The sequence below is a fragment of the Pinus tabuliformis genome, chromosome 2_2, assembly GCF_031772625.1.
Source record: "Pinus tabuliformis cultivar Carrire ecotype Pingquan chromosome 2_2, CPIR1, whole genome shotgun sequence".
NCBI lineage: Eukaryota > Viridiplantae > Streptophyta > Pinopsida > Pinales > Pinaceae > Pinus > Pinus tabuliformis.
In genome coordinates, this window is record NC_142300.1 from 1203766846 (window position 1) to 1203782040 (window position 15195).

Genomic DNA, 15195 nt, shown 5'->3' on the forward strand with positions numbered 1-15195 from the left:
AGCTCTGATTTGTCTCTTCTTCTTCCAACTTGGATGTTTGACATATACTTTCTTTCTAATGAAGTATACATCGTATCCCTTGTCCTGTAACTGGGACACTGAGATCAGATTCATTCCTAATCCAAGCACATGATTAGTGGCTCAGATGCTGGTTCCTGCTTCCGTCTGAAATGCTATGATGCCTCTCCCTACTGGAGTACACTTCGTTTTGTTTCCCATGGTAATGTGGAAGTCCATTTGCTCTTCTTGATAACTCAAGAAATATTCTCGTACTCCAGTGATATGGGCTGAAGCCCCACTATCAATGAACCAAACATCTACTGATGCTGAACTTGCCAAGCATGCAGATTCTTCTTCTAATCTAGAAGATAATCCAGAGACATCTTGATTTTCCATCCTTCTTTGTGCTATTTTCCTATCGATTTTTGATGCTTTTCTGCCCCAGCCACTGCTGCAAAATATATGCGTCTCAGTTGAAGATCTGCTTTGCAAGGAATAATACGTTGCTCCCTTTTGCCTTTGTTAAGCTTCGATCCAGAGATTGAATTTCTCTGTCGACACACTCAGAGAAATTGATTTCTCGTCAAAACTTCGTCCTCCTTGGCCTTCGAACTGCGTTACCTCTGGGGTTTCAAATTGTTGCCTCTGCAGTAAATTCAAAATCATTTTCCTCTCTGCTTCTGAGCTCTTCTTCTTACGATCTGTGCTTCGATACCGGGGGAAAATTTCTACATAGAAATCCAACTGCAGTCACTGATATTATTTCTTCTACTTATTAATTCAAAAATAAGTTATTTACAGTGTTTCTACGCAAATATCGAAATAAATTCTACTGCAGCCTTCATAATTAAATTACTGCAGAAAGTAAATGCAAGGAAAAATACTGGCACAATTATAATCACAATAATAGTAAGTTTTGGACAATTGTCCCCAGAAAAACCCAATGCGGGAAAATCTGTTTAGCAAATGAGGGTTTCTTTATTAGTCTTCAACAAAAATCTCATGTACAAGATACAACCATCAAAATAGGAGAGGAATCTCTGTGAGAAAATTTATTGAAAACTCTCTCACACTTCTCGGTGAGATTAGGATCCAGGAGAGGACCTGCTGCCCCCTCTGCGTCAGCATTTGTGAGGATTGTGAAGTACCAGCGTTAGCCTATGCGCTGTCCCTTTGCGTTATAGCCTCTGCGCTGCCCCTTCTCTGCTCTGCGCCTTTTGCTCTTGCACTCTTGGCTGATGTTGCTACCCTCTCTCTGCTCCTCACCTATAACTCTCCCTCTGAATCGATTTCCTCTTGCGGAACTCCAACCAGTGAGAAAATCGATTTTACTCGGGTAACTGAGTATCTACCTGGTGTGTCTTCCAAATGCCCATCGAAGTCCTTTTTATAGTTCTCCAGTTGAGAACCAACGACCCAGATTAGATTCTCATCAATGGCTTAGATCATTTGGACTCGATCTTCGTGTTCTTCTACAAGTTTCACCCACACCTAGATTAATACCCTTTAATTATTTTAATTTCCTAAGTTTAGACTTAAGGTCCCATTAAAAATAATTAATTAAATTATTCAATGCAATGAGTGCTAAGTGAACTATTCAAAAATCATGAGAAATTAGTCAGTTACGACTACCTCTCATGGAAATGGTCATACGTTTGAATGACTTACTTAACGCAGTTGAATCCCAAAAATAATATCTAATATAATGCACTGCGTAAATCCCCCATACTTAAATAATTAATTATTTTAATAAAACTGTCTCTGGGTGGAATTTCCCGAAACGATTTCTGGGTGTTGTGGAATACATGTGTCCAAGCATCCTTGCAAATTTTGAGACTTAGAGCACATCTGATGCTACCATAAATAAAAAATGAACCACAATGCCACTGTTAGAGAGTGAAAACTACTGTAGTATCGAGCCACATAGTATTGATACAAGGTACAAGATGTGAGATTGAGGCATACGAGCCTGAAGTAATAATACAAGCTACAGTGATGGGTGTGAGCTTCAACTACAAAGCACTGTGATGTGAGTGAGCCATGGTAACATAGAGTGCAAACCTCAACAAAATGCAATCCATTATATGTTGGAAATACTAAGAGGGGGGTGAATCAATATTTCTTTTCAATTGTTAATTTTACTAGTTAGATCATTTATATTTAGAACACAAAATGAACAAGGTGAAGACTATTGAAGTTTCTAAGTTTACTTACTTAGAAACCCTTCATGCACTTTATCTGATTTATTCCTACCTACTTGTTATTTTCCTTAACAACTTATTTACGAAGTAAATACTGAAAATAAACACCAGTGCATGATCAACATATTATAGATCAGAAACTAAAAGAAACAAGAACAAACACACCACATGACACCATTATTTTTGGTCTAATGTCCCCGGAAAAACCCAATGCGGGAAAACTGGTGCAACTATCTGAGGGTTTTCTTGTTAAGCAATATTACAGTACAATCTGCGTGTCGAAATTGGCCTACCCAATAGAGAATTTCCTTAGCAGCTATACCTCATAGTTTGAGAGAAATCTCTTGGCTGAAAGCCCGGAAAATCCTTCCGGCAGCTCCTCAGCACAAACTGCTCTGCAACCCTAGCGTTTGCCCAATCTGGACTGCATCAACCCCTCTCTGTTTCACGTTGGCCCTGCGTCAGCCTTTCTTGGACTGTGTCAGCCCCAGGAGACCCTTTGTCAGCTTTCTGGGCCTTTGCGAAGACACGCTGGCCTCTCTGGTGCTTTGCGCAGCACTTGGCTGCTTCTGCATGGCCCTGTGTGAGCCTTGTTGGCTTTTCATCTCTCTCCTTGGCTGCTATGCTGCTCTCCCGGCACAATTTCTGCCTTCTCTGTTTCTCTGTACTCAGTGCCCCTCAGCTGCTCTCTCGATCACTGATTCTATCTCTCTTAGCAAACCTCGCTCTAGAGAATAGAATCATTGATCACTCTGGTGTATTCTCCAATTGACCCTCAAGCCTCCTCTTATACTTTTCCTATTGACATCTCAACGACCGAGATTAAGTCCCTAATCAACAGCTAAGATTAGATCTGGCTTGATCCATGTTTTTTGGACCACTATAACACAGATTCATATTAATAGACATTAATATTTTAGTTTCCCTAAGTTTAGACTTAGGGACTCCATTAAAAATATTAATTATTTTAGTATCTCCTGATCTGTTTAGAATCTGCCCAAACCCTTTCTGGGTATTGGAGATCTCATGTGCCCCAACCTCTTCACCAAATTTCATGGCTAGAGCACATTCGATGCTACCCCAAATCGACAAAGACACTGATCTTCAATCTCCTAGGGTCCAACTTGTTCCCAAGCACCAACTTGGACTTTTGTGAAGCTACGACCTCTAGGGTACTGACTTTATCTTTTCAAGGCACCGACCTTGCGTTTAGAGGCTCCAACACCTAGGGCACGAACCCTTCTCTGGTACAGACTCTGATCTGGTTTCTTGAGGACTTTGATCCTCTAAGGCTGCAACCCTTATCTTCCAAGGCACCAACTTTGTCTCTATGAGGCTCCAACTCTAGGGCTCAAACCCTCAACTTCAATTCATCAAGATGTGTTTAATTATTCTTCATCTCCCGATATCTTCTTCAAATTGCCTTGTCAATTTCTTTAGCAATGCCTCCTTGAAATCACTTCATCAATGTCAACCTCGATCTCTTCACATGAAGGTGTTTTTGCTGTCCTTCATGGTACCCAAACAAATATCTCCAAGGTCAACTCATGATGGATTCAATAAAGCATCATGTCTACAAGGGTGCATTCAAAATGTAAGCTCCAAGGTATGTCTTTACAAAGCTTTAATTGTTTCAAATGTTCTTCCATACATTCTTCAAGGACACTTCAAGGTCTTCAATAAGGTGCCCCAAGAATTTTTATAAGGGCTCCAAATACTTCACAGCTTCACGACTCCTTTGTCAAAAACTTCACTGCTCTTCACAAGTTCAAGCACCAATGCTTAGCACTATTCCTCAATAAGCTGCTCTTCAAGATGATTATAGGATTGCTTCAAAATATGTCATTGGGCTGCTTCAACATATGTCATTGGGCTACTTCAAAAATTCTTCTTCAACAGGCCATAGGTCCAAGGTATAAATGCTAACAAGTTCGAGCCTCTACGAGTGTCAAATCACATGTTCAAAGTTCAATTAACAAGTCCGAGCTTTCAATGCTAAGCCCTAGCCTTCACGGGTCTGCAAGCTTCAGGTCTGAAGTTGAATCAATAAGTCTGAGCCTCCGCATGTAGACTATAGGTCCAGAAAATATTTCTTCACTGAATAGATCACCCTCAGGTCACATGATTTGCAATTTAGTTAGTATCAAGCCTTCAATACATCTGCAATTACAGGCAAGCTTGTTCTTAATGAATCGACATGCAATATCTACAGGTCTGTAATTTTTGAGTCTGCAGAAGGGTTTTCAATGTATTCAATAGCTCTGAAAAGATTCCAGTCAACATGCAACACAATATATGCTTCTTCAACAATTCGAAAATGGTTTCCATTAGATATTTCATTTTTCTTTAACCAATACACATCTTTAAACAATTTGGAAACAAGGGATTTGCGGTATAGATCAAAATTTGCTTCCTTTTTAGCGTGAAAATAAATCTTAATTAATCTGCAGCGTGAATCTTTTCTTGGTCCATCTAATCTATTGGTTCACGAGATGCGCACTTTGTATTCTTGTAATGCTTCACCGAGATCTGTTCTATTCCTCGTTTTTCTCTTACCTTTTTCTCTGCGATTTTTTTTTCGACAAACGATTGTTCTTAATTTACATTTATATGAATTGCAATAGATTTGAAAGGTCGTTTCTTTTGATTTTAGAGAGCCAACATAAATTAGAGGAGCTAACTTGCGAATTAGTGGAGCTGACCAATATTGTTCAATGATAATTATAGAGCGTATTATGTGACTTAATATGGAGAGTCGATATCCATTATGTAATATGGAGCGTATGGGGCTTCAAAGTAATATGAGGCATATTATGCATCATGTAACGGTTGCACTTATACTTTGTTATAATATAGAGTTAAGGAATAATGAAATAAAGGAGTATGTGGCCCCTTCTTTTAAGATAATATTTTTTTTATGAATATCTTTTGGGGATTTAGGACATATGACTAGGATATATATTTGTATTAAACCATTGGGGTTTTAGGTTTTATGAAATTTATGAATTAGGATTTAATAGTTTATGAATTATGAAATTGTTTCCAAGTACATGGTTAGGATTTCTTAGGTATATCTATGTATTAGGGTTAGGGTTTCATACTTAATGAAAAAGGACAGGGATTAGGAGTCGCCAAACTTAGGGTTTACAAGCATCTTGCAAGATAGGGTTTTGTGTTAGGCTTAGGGTTTCAAGTAATTTATGGTTTTGTTCAACCAATGCTATATTAGGGATTCTAAGTAATTAGGATTAGGGAATTATTACGGTTTAGCCATCTTCACCCATGCCATATTGACATTAATGACAACTTTGATTAACAATCTCCCCCTTTGTCATTGATGGAAATATTGTTTCCCTTCCAACATTCTCTCCCCCTATGACATCAATGGCAAACGGGGTGCCCATTTTCTCGCTTGTCACGCTGCTTCTTTTCTTCATCAATAGTAGTTCTTCATAGGTATGTTACTCCCCCTGTAATGGTGCTCTTTCTTCTGGCAAAGTGGTCCATTTTGTATTTCTTCATGGATGAACCAACTCCCGCTGCTTGCATAAACTCTTCTAGCTTTTTTAGACAAGTAAGATTACTTGCTTAATGATCAAATGGAAGAGATCCTAAACGATAGACCACTGGATGAGTAAGGTATCATGTTATTCAATGGAGTTTCTCCCGAGAGATGATCTATCAAAGGATGATTTTCCACGTGTGACTCATCAAGAATTTCATAGGACCCTTTCACGGGTAGCTTCTGCAATAATGGTCAAGGATCACAAACTCCCCCTAATTGTATGCATGGTCTCTTTTTGGTAGAATCTCATCATCAAACACTTGGAATATTAAGGATGTCTTCATCAAATCAACAACATGTGTTGTTGGTTGGAGTGTTCAAGAGACTTTTGGATTCAATTTGCTTCCTTCTCCATACTTGTGTAACTTTCTTCTTTGGCACAGTTCTAGCTTATGTAGGGGCCCAAGTCAAGTTACAATCATGTGCCATATGTCCAATGTTATGACAGTTGAAGCACTCTATGTTGTTCATGAATAGGAATTCATGACTTCTTGCAAAATTGCTTCTCGAAGATTGATGAGGACCATTAAATATGTCTTTGTGATATGCCCTACAATGTTTTGCCATGTGCCCAAAGTTTGTACAAGAATAGCAATAAGCCTTGATGTTATCACTCTTATCTTCATCTTCCTTGATGGGCTCTAGATTTCCTTCTTGTTTTCCATCATTTTCTTGACTAGAGATCATTGCCAACACTCATTTTGGGTGAAGATCATGAAGTTTATCCCATATGCCTTTCGCTGACAGGAATTTTTCAGAATTGGCCTTCATAGAATCAGGTAGCCCATTCAAGATTGCATTCATTGCTCTTGTATTATGGTCCTTGGATTCTCCATCCATCATGCTATCACCAATCACCGATTTCCAAACTTCACTGCCTTGAGTCTTTAAGAAATTCCTCATTCGTGCCTCCCATATATCAAAGTTTCCACTGAACAATGGAGCCTTCACAAATTGATTGACTTCAATTTCGGTGGTTGAGGGAGACACATCTTTAGGAGGATTGGAGACTTTCTTCCTTAGCTTCACCATTTGTGTTCTAATGATCAACCTTCAAGCTGTTAGGCTTTGAGTGAAGGTACTAGCTCTGATACCAATTGTTGGAAATACTGAGAGGGGGGTGAATCCGTATTTCTTTTCAATTGTTACTTTTAGCAGTTAGATCATTTATATTTAGAACACTAAACGAACAATAAGAATAAATGATTTTATTAATTTCTTTTTCACAATAAATAAAGTACAATGTATATATGTTAAAATTGGCAACTAGGGCCAAACTCCATGTGGGTCATCTTATTAATGGAATCTGATATTTTTGTTGGATCCCTCTTATCGAGAGGTGTAGGATTGATCTAAAGATCATCCAATTCCGATAAGTATTCATGGAGATATGAATTTTGTTTGTGTTATGGGACAATTCGTCAAGGTCGGCCAGCAACCAAATAAACCCCACTTGTGCTCAACATTTTAGTATAAAAAGAGGTGGCCTTCAAGTCATTTCAACACACTTGGGATCTCTTCCTCTCTACTTGTCTTTGGGTTATAGTAGGAGGAGAGATCCTAAGGGTTAACGCTGCCCTAATCTAGAGGGCAGAAGCCGGAATTGCCAGAACAACCAGAATTGACAGGAATTGTCGGAACTACTGGGAAATCTGATGCAGAGGGCAAAAGTCGGAACTATCGGGAATATCTGGAACTGTCGGAAGAGCCGGGAAAGCCGATGCAAAGGGCAGAAGCCCAAACAACCGGAACTGCCGGAACAACCAGAATTGCCGGACTTGTCGGAATTGCCGGGAATAGCCGGAACTGTCAGGAATAGCTGGAACTATCGGGAACTATTGGAATAACCGGAAAAGTTGATGCGGAAGGTAGAAGTCGGAACAACCGGAATTGCCGGGAACTGCAGGAACTACCGGGAATGTTGACGTAGAGGGCAGAAGCTGGAATTGCTAGAACAGCTAGGAAAGCTGACGCAGAGGGCAAAAGCCGGAACTGCCGGGAAAGTTGACGCAAAGGGCAGAAGCCGGAACAACCAGGAAAGTTGACGCAGAGGGAAGAAGCAAGAACTGTCGGGAACTGCCAGAACAACCAGGAAAGCTGATGCAGAGGGCAGAAGTCGGAATTGCCGGGAACTGCCAGAACAATCGGGAACAGTCGGAACTGCCGGAACAGCGGGGAACTGCTGGAACAGATGGAGCATCTGTCTCCGAAGGAGAGCAACATGCAAGGGACAATTAACCAACATTGGGACAGTTGTATGGTACTTAGCAGCAAATACACCAAGCATGCAATGTTACAGCTAGCATGCAAGGGACAGTTAGCATGCAACAACAAGCATGCTAAGGACAACAAGCAAACAAGGGACAACAAGTAAGCAAGGTGCAACCTACACATAGGTCAGTGTGGCAACATGGTGCAACAATGGCACATAATGTATTACAGTGTTGGGTACAGTCAGGATTAATGAAGTATGATGAGATGCAGCATAGTGATGAATGGTGTAGCATGGTGCAGCGCGGTGAGGTGCGACATGATGATGAAATGCAGCACAATGATAGGTGAAGGAGTCACCTTGGACAATCAGTTGAAGCCGCATGTCTTCAACTAATCTCATGTATCATCTTCTTAGAGATGATCTATGCTCTTATCTAGATAGGTCAAAGTGTCGACTTTTGTTGTTAACGTACTATCTCTCTCTCTGTGCTAAACTATTGAAGAACATATAAGAAGAATTGATCAAGGGTTTCCCCACATTGGGGTTTGTCCCTGGCTAGTGCCACATCTTCTGACCTCTTGTCTTGGCTTGTCTTCTACGATTTATGTTTATGTTCTATCTGTAGTTTACTTTAATGCTAATGTGATTGCTAATCTGGAAAAGATATTGACGTAACCGTGAAAATTGAAATAAATTGCTCTAAGCATAGAACATACCTAAAATTAACAATATAGGGCACCAACCCTAGACGAAGACACTGATATTCAATCTCCCAGGCTCTAACTGTGAAAATTCTATCACTGTAGTAACTGATTTACTTTTCCTACTTATTCCACCATAAGTTATTCATGAAATCACTTCAATAAACATTAAAATAAATACTGGTGTAGATATCACACCATAATACAAAAACAAACATATGCACAGGAATCAACACATTGACATAGATATTTTGGACTAATGTCCCCAGAAAAATACAATGTAGGAAAATCGGTGCAGCAAGGGAGGATTTTTTTATTCAACAATTTTCTAGTACAACAGGGTGCCAAACTGGCTTACCCACAGATAGATAAATTCTTCAGCACTTCTTCTGAACCCAGCATCAGCCCTGCTGACCTCTGCGTGGCTGGAAACCTTCTACGTCAACCTGTTGGGACTTTGCGTAGCCTCTCTGGCCTTCTACGCCACTCCTGCAGCCTCTGCATGGATGACGCAGGCCTTGTTGGCTCTGTGCAGTCTCTACTGCCTCTGCGTGGCTCCCTCTAGCCCTGCGTCTGTCTAATATCGTAATTTAAATATTATTGTTCAAATACTTGAAATTATGTCTCTACATTGCACTCTATTTAAGCCTTTGCCATGGTCTGCCTCTTCATCTGGTTTTGATGATGAACCACACTTGTTGGTTCGAAACACATCGCTAAAAATTTCTCTTATGTGATTTCTACCGAAAGACTTTGCTTAATTCATTATGGATCACAAAAGCCTGAATATAGAAATTACTACCCTATACGAAAGGGCCATTGCTGTTAAAGTATTATAGTTGTCAATAAGGTATCATATATACCATTGTCTTTGAATCTCTGGAATAAAGTCTCACAAGGGACAAAGTTAAAAGCTTTTTGAAAGTCCACATAACATTAATAAAGTTTCGAAGAGCAATGTCGTGCCTCCTTAATACTAGGCTAAAGCACAAGGATATGGCCTATGGTCTTTGTAGCATAAAGTTTAGAGAATGTATGGCCGACCATGATTGTCTTGTAGTTGTTGGCATCCATTCTACAACTTGATTTGTGAATCAGGTGGATAATGTGATGTGACCAAGACTTTGGAAATCTCTCACAGACTAGATGGTTGTACAAGTTGGTTAGGTGGTTATCCCCAGCACGATGACCCTGCTTGAAAATCTCTGGTTGGAACCCTTCCTCATCAACTGCTTTACCTGTATTCATCATCCAAACAATCTCTCGAATATCCTGATTTGAGAATGAATGGAAAGTGAGGGGGGGGGGGCGGTATTTGGGTAATGTGGATGATGGATTGTCTGGAAACATAATATAGGGAAGAAGTATGGGTAAACATGGATTGAGGGTCAGGAGGGAGAGGAGAGTAATGAGGGAAGTGTTGATTTTCTAAGTGCAATATAGAATAGCACAATATTTATGAAATACTGATAATTACTTTTGGTGTAGATCTTCTTTTAAAGTATTCCAATATATCATTCAACAATTATACTTCAGAAATTCAACCATACAAGAACAGTAGAATAATAGAGATCACAATGCATAAGAGAAGACAAGATTTACCTTGGGAAAACCCACAAAGGGGAAAAACCCAACAACCTTTGAATAAAGAAATTCTTTTGCTCAACAAGAGACACACCTAGACCTATGGCCAAACCTGATCTTCCCCTCCAAGTCAAGCATCCCAATCTGATCTAGAAATTCGCTCTGCTTGATCTGACGCAGAAATTTCGGCCCTCCAGCAATTGCCAATTACCGCAAATTTTCGGCCCTTGCAAGAGGCAGTACTTGGGGCACAAGAAGGCAAATTCTAATAACACTCAGACCTGTACTTAAGTCGCCCAACAAACTGTCCCAAACCTGGACCTTCCTCCACTAGCGAGACATCATTCATTGAAGAACACAAAAACATACCTCAACTAGTAGACTTCTTTTGCTTCTCTATGTTGAAAAATTTAGGGCATCGAGTATTAAATGATTTCTCTTCAATTAGTAATTGCTTGTGAGTGCTTTTTACTTCTAGATTAGGATCTTCTTTTACTTAGGTTATTAATGTTCTTCTTCATCAAACAACTACCAATTCATGAATATAAATAGACAAGAGACATAGAGTGTAGGCTATCAGCTAGGGCCAAAACCTCTCATTCTTTGGGAGGAAAACCTACATAAATTCTTCTTATAGAGATTCCAATTGACGAATACCAAAACCAAGACCTTTGACCTATTTGCCACTCCAAGACCAAGACACAAGTTCTCTTGACAATCAATATCCTTCCTTCATAGATTCTTCGATCAAGTCATCCATGTTTGTTCTTCCTCTCATTGTGTTAGCATACTAGGATCCATGTCACTGTGTTTTGTGCCAAGATCATTATCTCACCTCTATCATGGCACCGAGATCCCCTCACTATAGTATCCTTGAGACCTCATCACTGTCATGTCACCAAGTTGCACTGTGGCCCTCTTTCTGTGGTAGCACTGAGATCATCTCCTATCCAAGCTGCTTCTTGTGGTCATACTGAAGTCGAGATAGCACCGAAATTGTGTCTTTACTTAACTGTAATGACACTAAAATAGAGAGACCTCCTTTTTGTGATAATACCGAACCTTGTCATCTAAAATAGCACTGAACCATACTATGACATGTGACGAAAACTGTGTCTAATGTCTCTATTGCAATCTGCATTGTGACTTCTGCAATTAGACTGAGATTCTTTGTACCCTCATCTAAGCTTCTTTCTTGAAATGACATCCAAACTTGTCACTGTAATTTCTCGTCGAATTTCAAAGGTGATCGAACTTCTTGACTGTGGAATAGGTCGAGCTGCCTATTTATAGTAGTCTGTCCATATATATTAGCCAACATGACCATATGAAGAGTTGTGTCTCCAATTTAGGCGAGCTGACATGAGTTCTATATTTCATCTTGAAGCCGACTTGAAGACGTATAACTTGTGCTTGTCTTGGAGGGCTACTTGACAATGCTATTGACTTATACACATTTGTAACATGCCCAAGAAGGGTTCGTCATACATGACATTGACTCTGACTTTTATGACTAGATAACAAATCCTAAAGGCTCACAATATGAGCCATCTAAAAATAAAATTCCTTGGTCATGAAACCCATGAGGCAAGCATTACAATAATAATTTTTTTTCTTTATATCATTTACATAAAAATTACAATTACATGACATTATGAAGACCGAACCTAGTTACACTTTTCAACACTCTGTCTTAACTAGGGAGGTATTCAAAATGGTACTTGGTCATTCTCAATCTGAAGAATTTCTCATAAGAAGAATCAGATTGGTAACCCATCTGTATAGCATCATATCAGCTAGCATTGTCACATAGCAAGGCCTTGACTAACAGCTTTGTCTCTCCACGAGATCCGAGCACAATGCTAGTGAGACCAATGATTTATAGACACACTCATCATTGTCTGTCCTAGAACATACCCCACTTGGGTTCTCAGGGTGTGTTCCACTAGGACTATTCTTATCTTGGATTCCTAGTCAAAGAATATCGGTCCTCTACGACTATTTTCTTGGATGCCCTAATTCATCCTCAAAGAGTATCGGATGCCAGATGCTTACCCAATCCTCCATTCTGTCTTCCCAAGTGAAGACAAGAATGATGTGTCTATCTCTCTCCTCATGGCCTTCACTAGGACTTATGGTTGTATCATCATCACAAAAAAATGTATCATCATCACATGGGGCAAAGGACTTATTAGTTATCACCTAAATTATGAAACACACAAGGCAGCATTTTATTCCTATATAACCTTGCACTCTGTTACCAATGTGAGAATTAATAGTATTGTACATAGCTCATAGCAAAACACATCGCCATAACATGGCAATAACAAGATAATCAACACGAGATATAGAATGCCCAATACACATGATCCCTCAAAAGATTAAATTGCAGTATCCTAATAAGGGAGAACACCCATTCTCAAATAGAAGCTCAATTCATAAGTGAGTTCTTCAATGTTGTACAAGCAAGTGTAAGGCTCTATCATCCAAGTCTAACAGGGGAACACTATTTGGTCATGGAAGATTATTGTGTTTTCCTGAGTTATCCAAATGCAGCACATATTAGATTGTAAGAATCGCCATAGTTTTCTCATGTTTTGTTTTTCATCACTCTAGAGTCCATTGCCATTCTATGTTCTCAAGATTTCTGGGTTGAAGATTTGTATGTAATGCACAGGAACAGTACAAAATACTAGTGAATGGATAATATTAAACACTATAAATTTTGAAAATGGAGAAATACTGGTGTATTTTAGTACTAAGTGGTAAGCTATCGGAAATTGTTTTTTTCTGACTCATAAATCTCTTTGTAAACTATGAAAGATATATCTTTAAAAGGAATCCTAACAAACTTCATGGAAACATTGAAGAGACCCTGGACGATTTGTAGTATTTGTCAATGGCACTGAGGAACTGGATAGGTATTATACAATTGAAATAGATGGGTGGACCTTCAGGGTTGACTTTTTCTTATTGGATTAAAATTTGTCTACCTTTGCAGTTTATTACTCACTTGGTTAATCAGCTTGCCCGACATCAGTTTTTGCAAATTACATGCCAGTTGGAAAGGAAAACTATGAATGGAGCATATGAATTATTGAGAGTTATTGAAGCAGAGCTACAAGGTTTTGTGCAGGCGACAACAGGACGTGTGGTGAGTAATGATATCATGTTTTTTACCATGTGATGTTTTAGCCATGCTTCTTCAAGGTTGCATTTCTTTGTATAAATTGAATATGGGCTAGCTTGTATAAAACTGGTGTCTAGGTGGCTCTCAAAATTTGTCTAATTTTAGCTGCCTTAGTGTGAAGATGTATGAATGCACCATAGCAGCATATAACTCTTCAATTCAATTGCCACTAGAAATAAATTTCACTGGGAAAGAGAAGTGGCCTGGGTGCGTTAATTTTCATTTTTAACTGAAAATTCCAAGTTTTGAACTTTTAAAATTCAACATGTGATGCAACTCTACTTCGATGATTCTTGTAAAATTTTAAACCAGTTATACTGTTCTTTCCTTCGAGGTAAGCACAGGCACTGAATTGAGCACATGAGCAAGTTAGTTTATTATGTCAATTTGTTCTAAAGAACACTCTTGTGGTATTGACTCCTGAAATTAAATTGCTTTCTCAATCAATGACAGAAGAGCTCTTAAATTATGGCATCACCGAAATTTCTGTTCCTATTTGGTTCATTGAGGTGACCAGTATCATTTAGTGTTTTATGAATGAAGTTGTACATTGGGAGTATCAATTTTATTGTTATGGGAAATAGTTTGAAGTTAATCGCCAAAAGGCTTATTTAAAGATAGGTAGATTAGGGAGGTGAAAATCTTTAGAAGTAGAAAATGCAATTTTCTAATCAGTTCCTTTTTGTTGTACTGGTTGTGGCTTTCCAGGAGCGGTGCTTATCATTGATTCAAGCTGGGTCTGAACCACATGAGCAAGGAGCAGTAGATGACCGTGACACATTGCTTCATCGAATAAGGGACCTTTTAAGCATTCATGCAAGTATGAGATCAGTTGTCTGCTGGTTTGATCATATAAAATGCCGACTTATTCTAGCAAATGTTTATTATTTAAATTTTATGTAATGTCCTAGGATATTTCATCTTTTGTTCATGACTATACTTATCTGTTTGTTATGGTGCTGCATAGAACAATTTTGCATACTTATCTTTTTGTTATATGGCCATTTGCCTTATTTTTCTGGTTGGAAGATAATCAAGGAGCATCACTGATGTACGTGTCAGCACCTGGCATTGTTCAGCAAATTAGTAGCCTGCAATCTGACTTGAAATCACTTCAATCTGATCTTGAGAACTCCCTGTCAGAGGATAAGCGCAAATGTATTAATGATATGTGAGTTATCGTTTGCGAGAATTTTTATGAGATATGTTCCTGCATCTGTTAGACAAGAAGGATGCCAAGCTGAGAAGCATTGTTATATGTTTATATTAGTATTTATGAAAGACAGTCTTTGATTGTAAAGTAAGTCGCTGTTAAAATGAAATAAAAACGTTTACTGAATTTCCACATTGATAGATAAGGTAGCAGATGCTGTATAACAGTTAAGTTGACAGTCATATACCAGAGACTATCCTTATAAGCAATTGTTAGAAAATAATTGCTTGCTGACAACTGCAAGTCTTTCATCTTCTACCTGCTGAGGTTACTTTGTTCTTTATTAGTACCACTATTATTTGTGAGTTTACATTTATGTTGCAAAGTGTTCTCTAAAGTTGCAAGTTGTTCATCGTCTACCTCCTGGGCTTACTTCATTCCTTCTTAGTTTTGCCAAGTGTTCTTTAGAATTGCTAAATGCTTCAGTTCTTAGCATGGAGTAGCCTTCATTTTCCTCCTCACAGACTCAAAGAATTTTGCTGATATTTTTTGGCATGTTATCTCATTGATTGCTCAGATTTCCTGT

At 38.8% G+C, this 15195-nt stretch overlaps 1 protein-coding gene across 2 annotated transcripts in view; it reads left to right on the forward strand.

The window, feature by feature from the left end:
• The window catches only part of LOC149197816 (AUGMIN subunit 3-like), a 332310-nt gene that overhangs the window by 234274 nt on the left and 82841 nt on the right, over positions 1 to 15195 (forward strand). For both annotated transcript variants that reach the window (XM_089405979.1, XM_089405977.1), the window contains exons 13-15: positions 13268 to 13420; positions 14165 to 14276; positions 14486 to 14627. In XM_089405979.1, coding sequence (XP_089262105.1) covers positions 13268 to 13420; positions 14165 to 14276; positions 14486 to 14627 — 407 coding nt within the window. The remainder of the gene's footprint in view (positions 1 to 13267; positions 13421 to 14164; positions 14277 to 14485; positions 14628 to 15195) is intronic.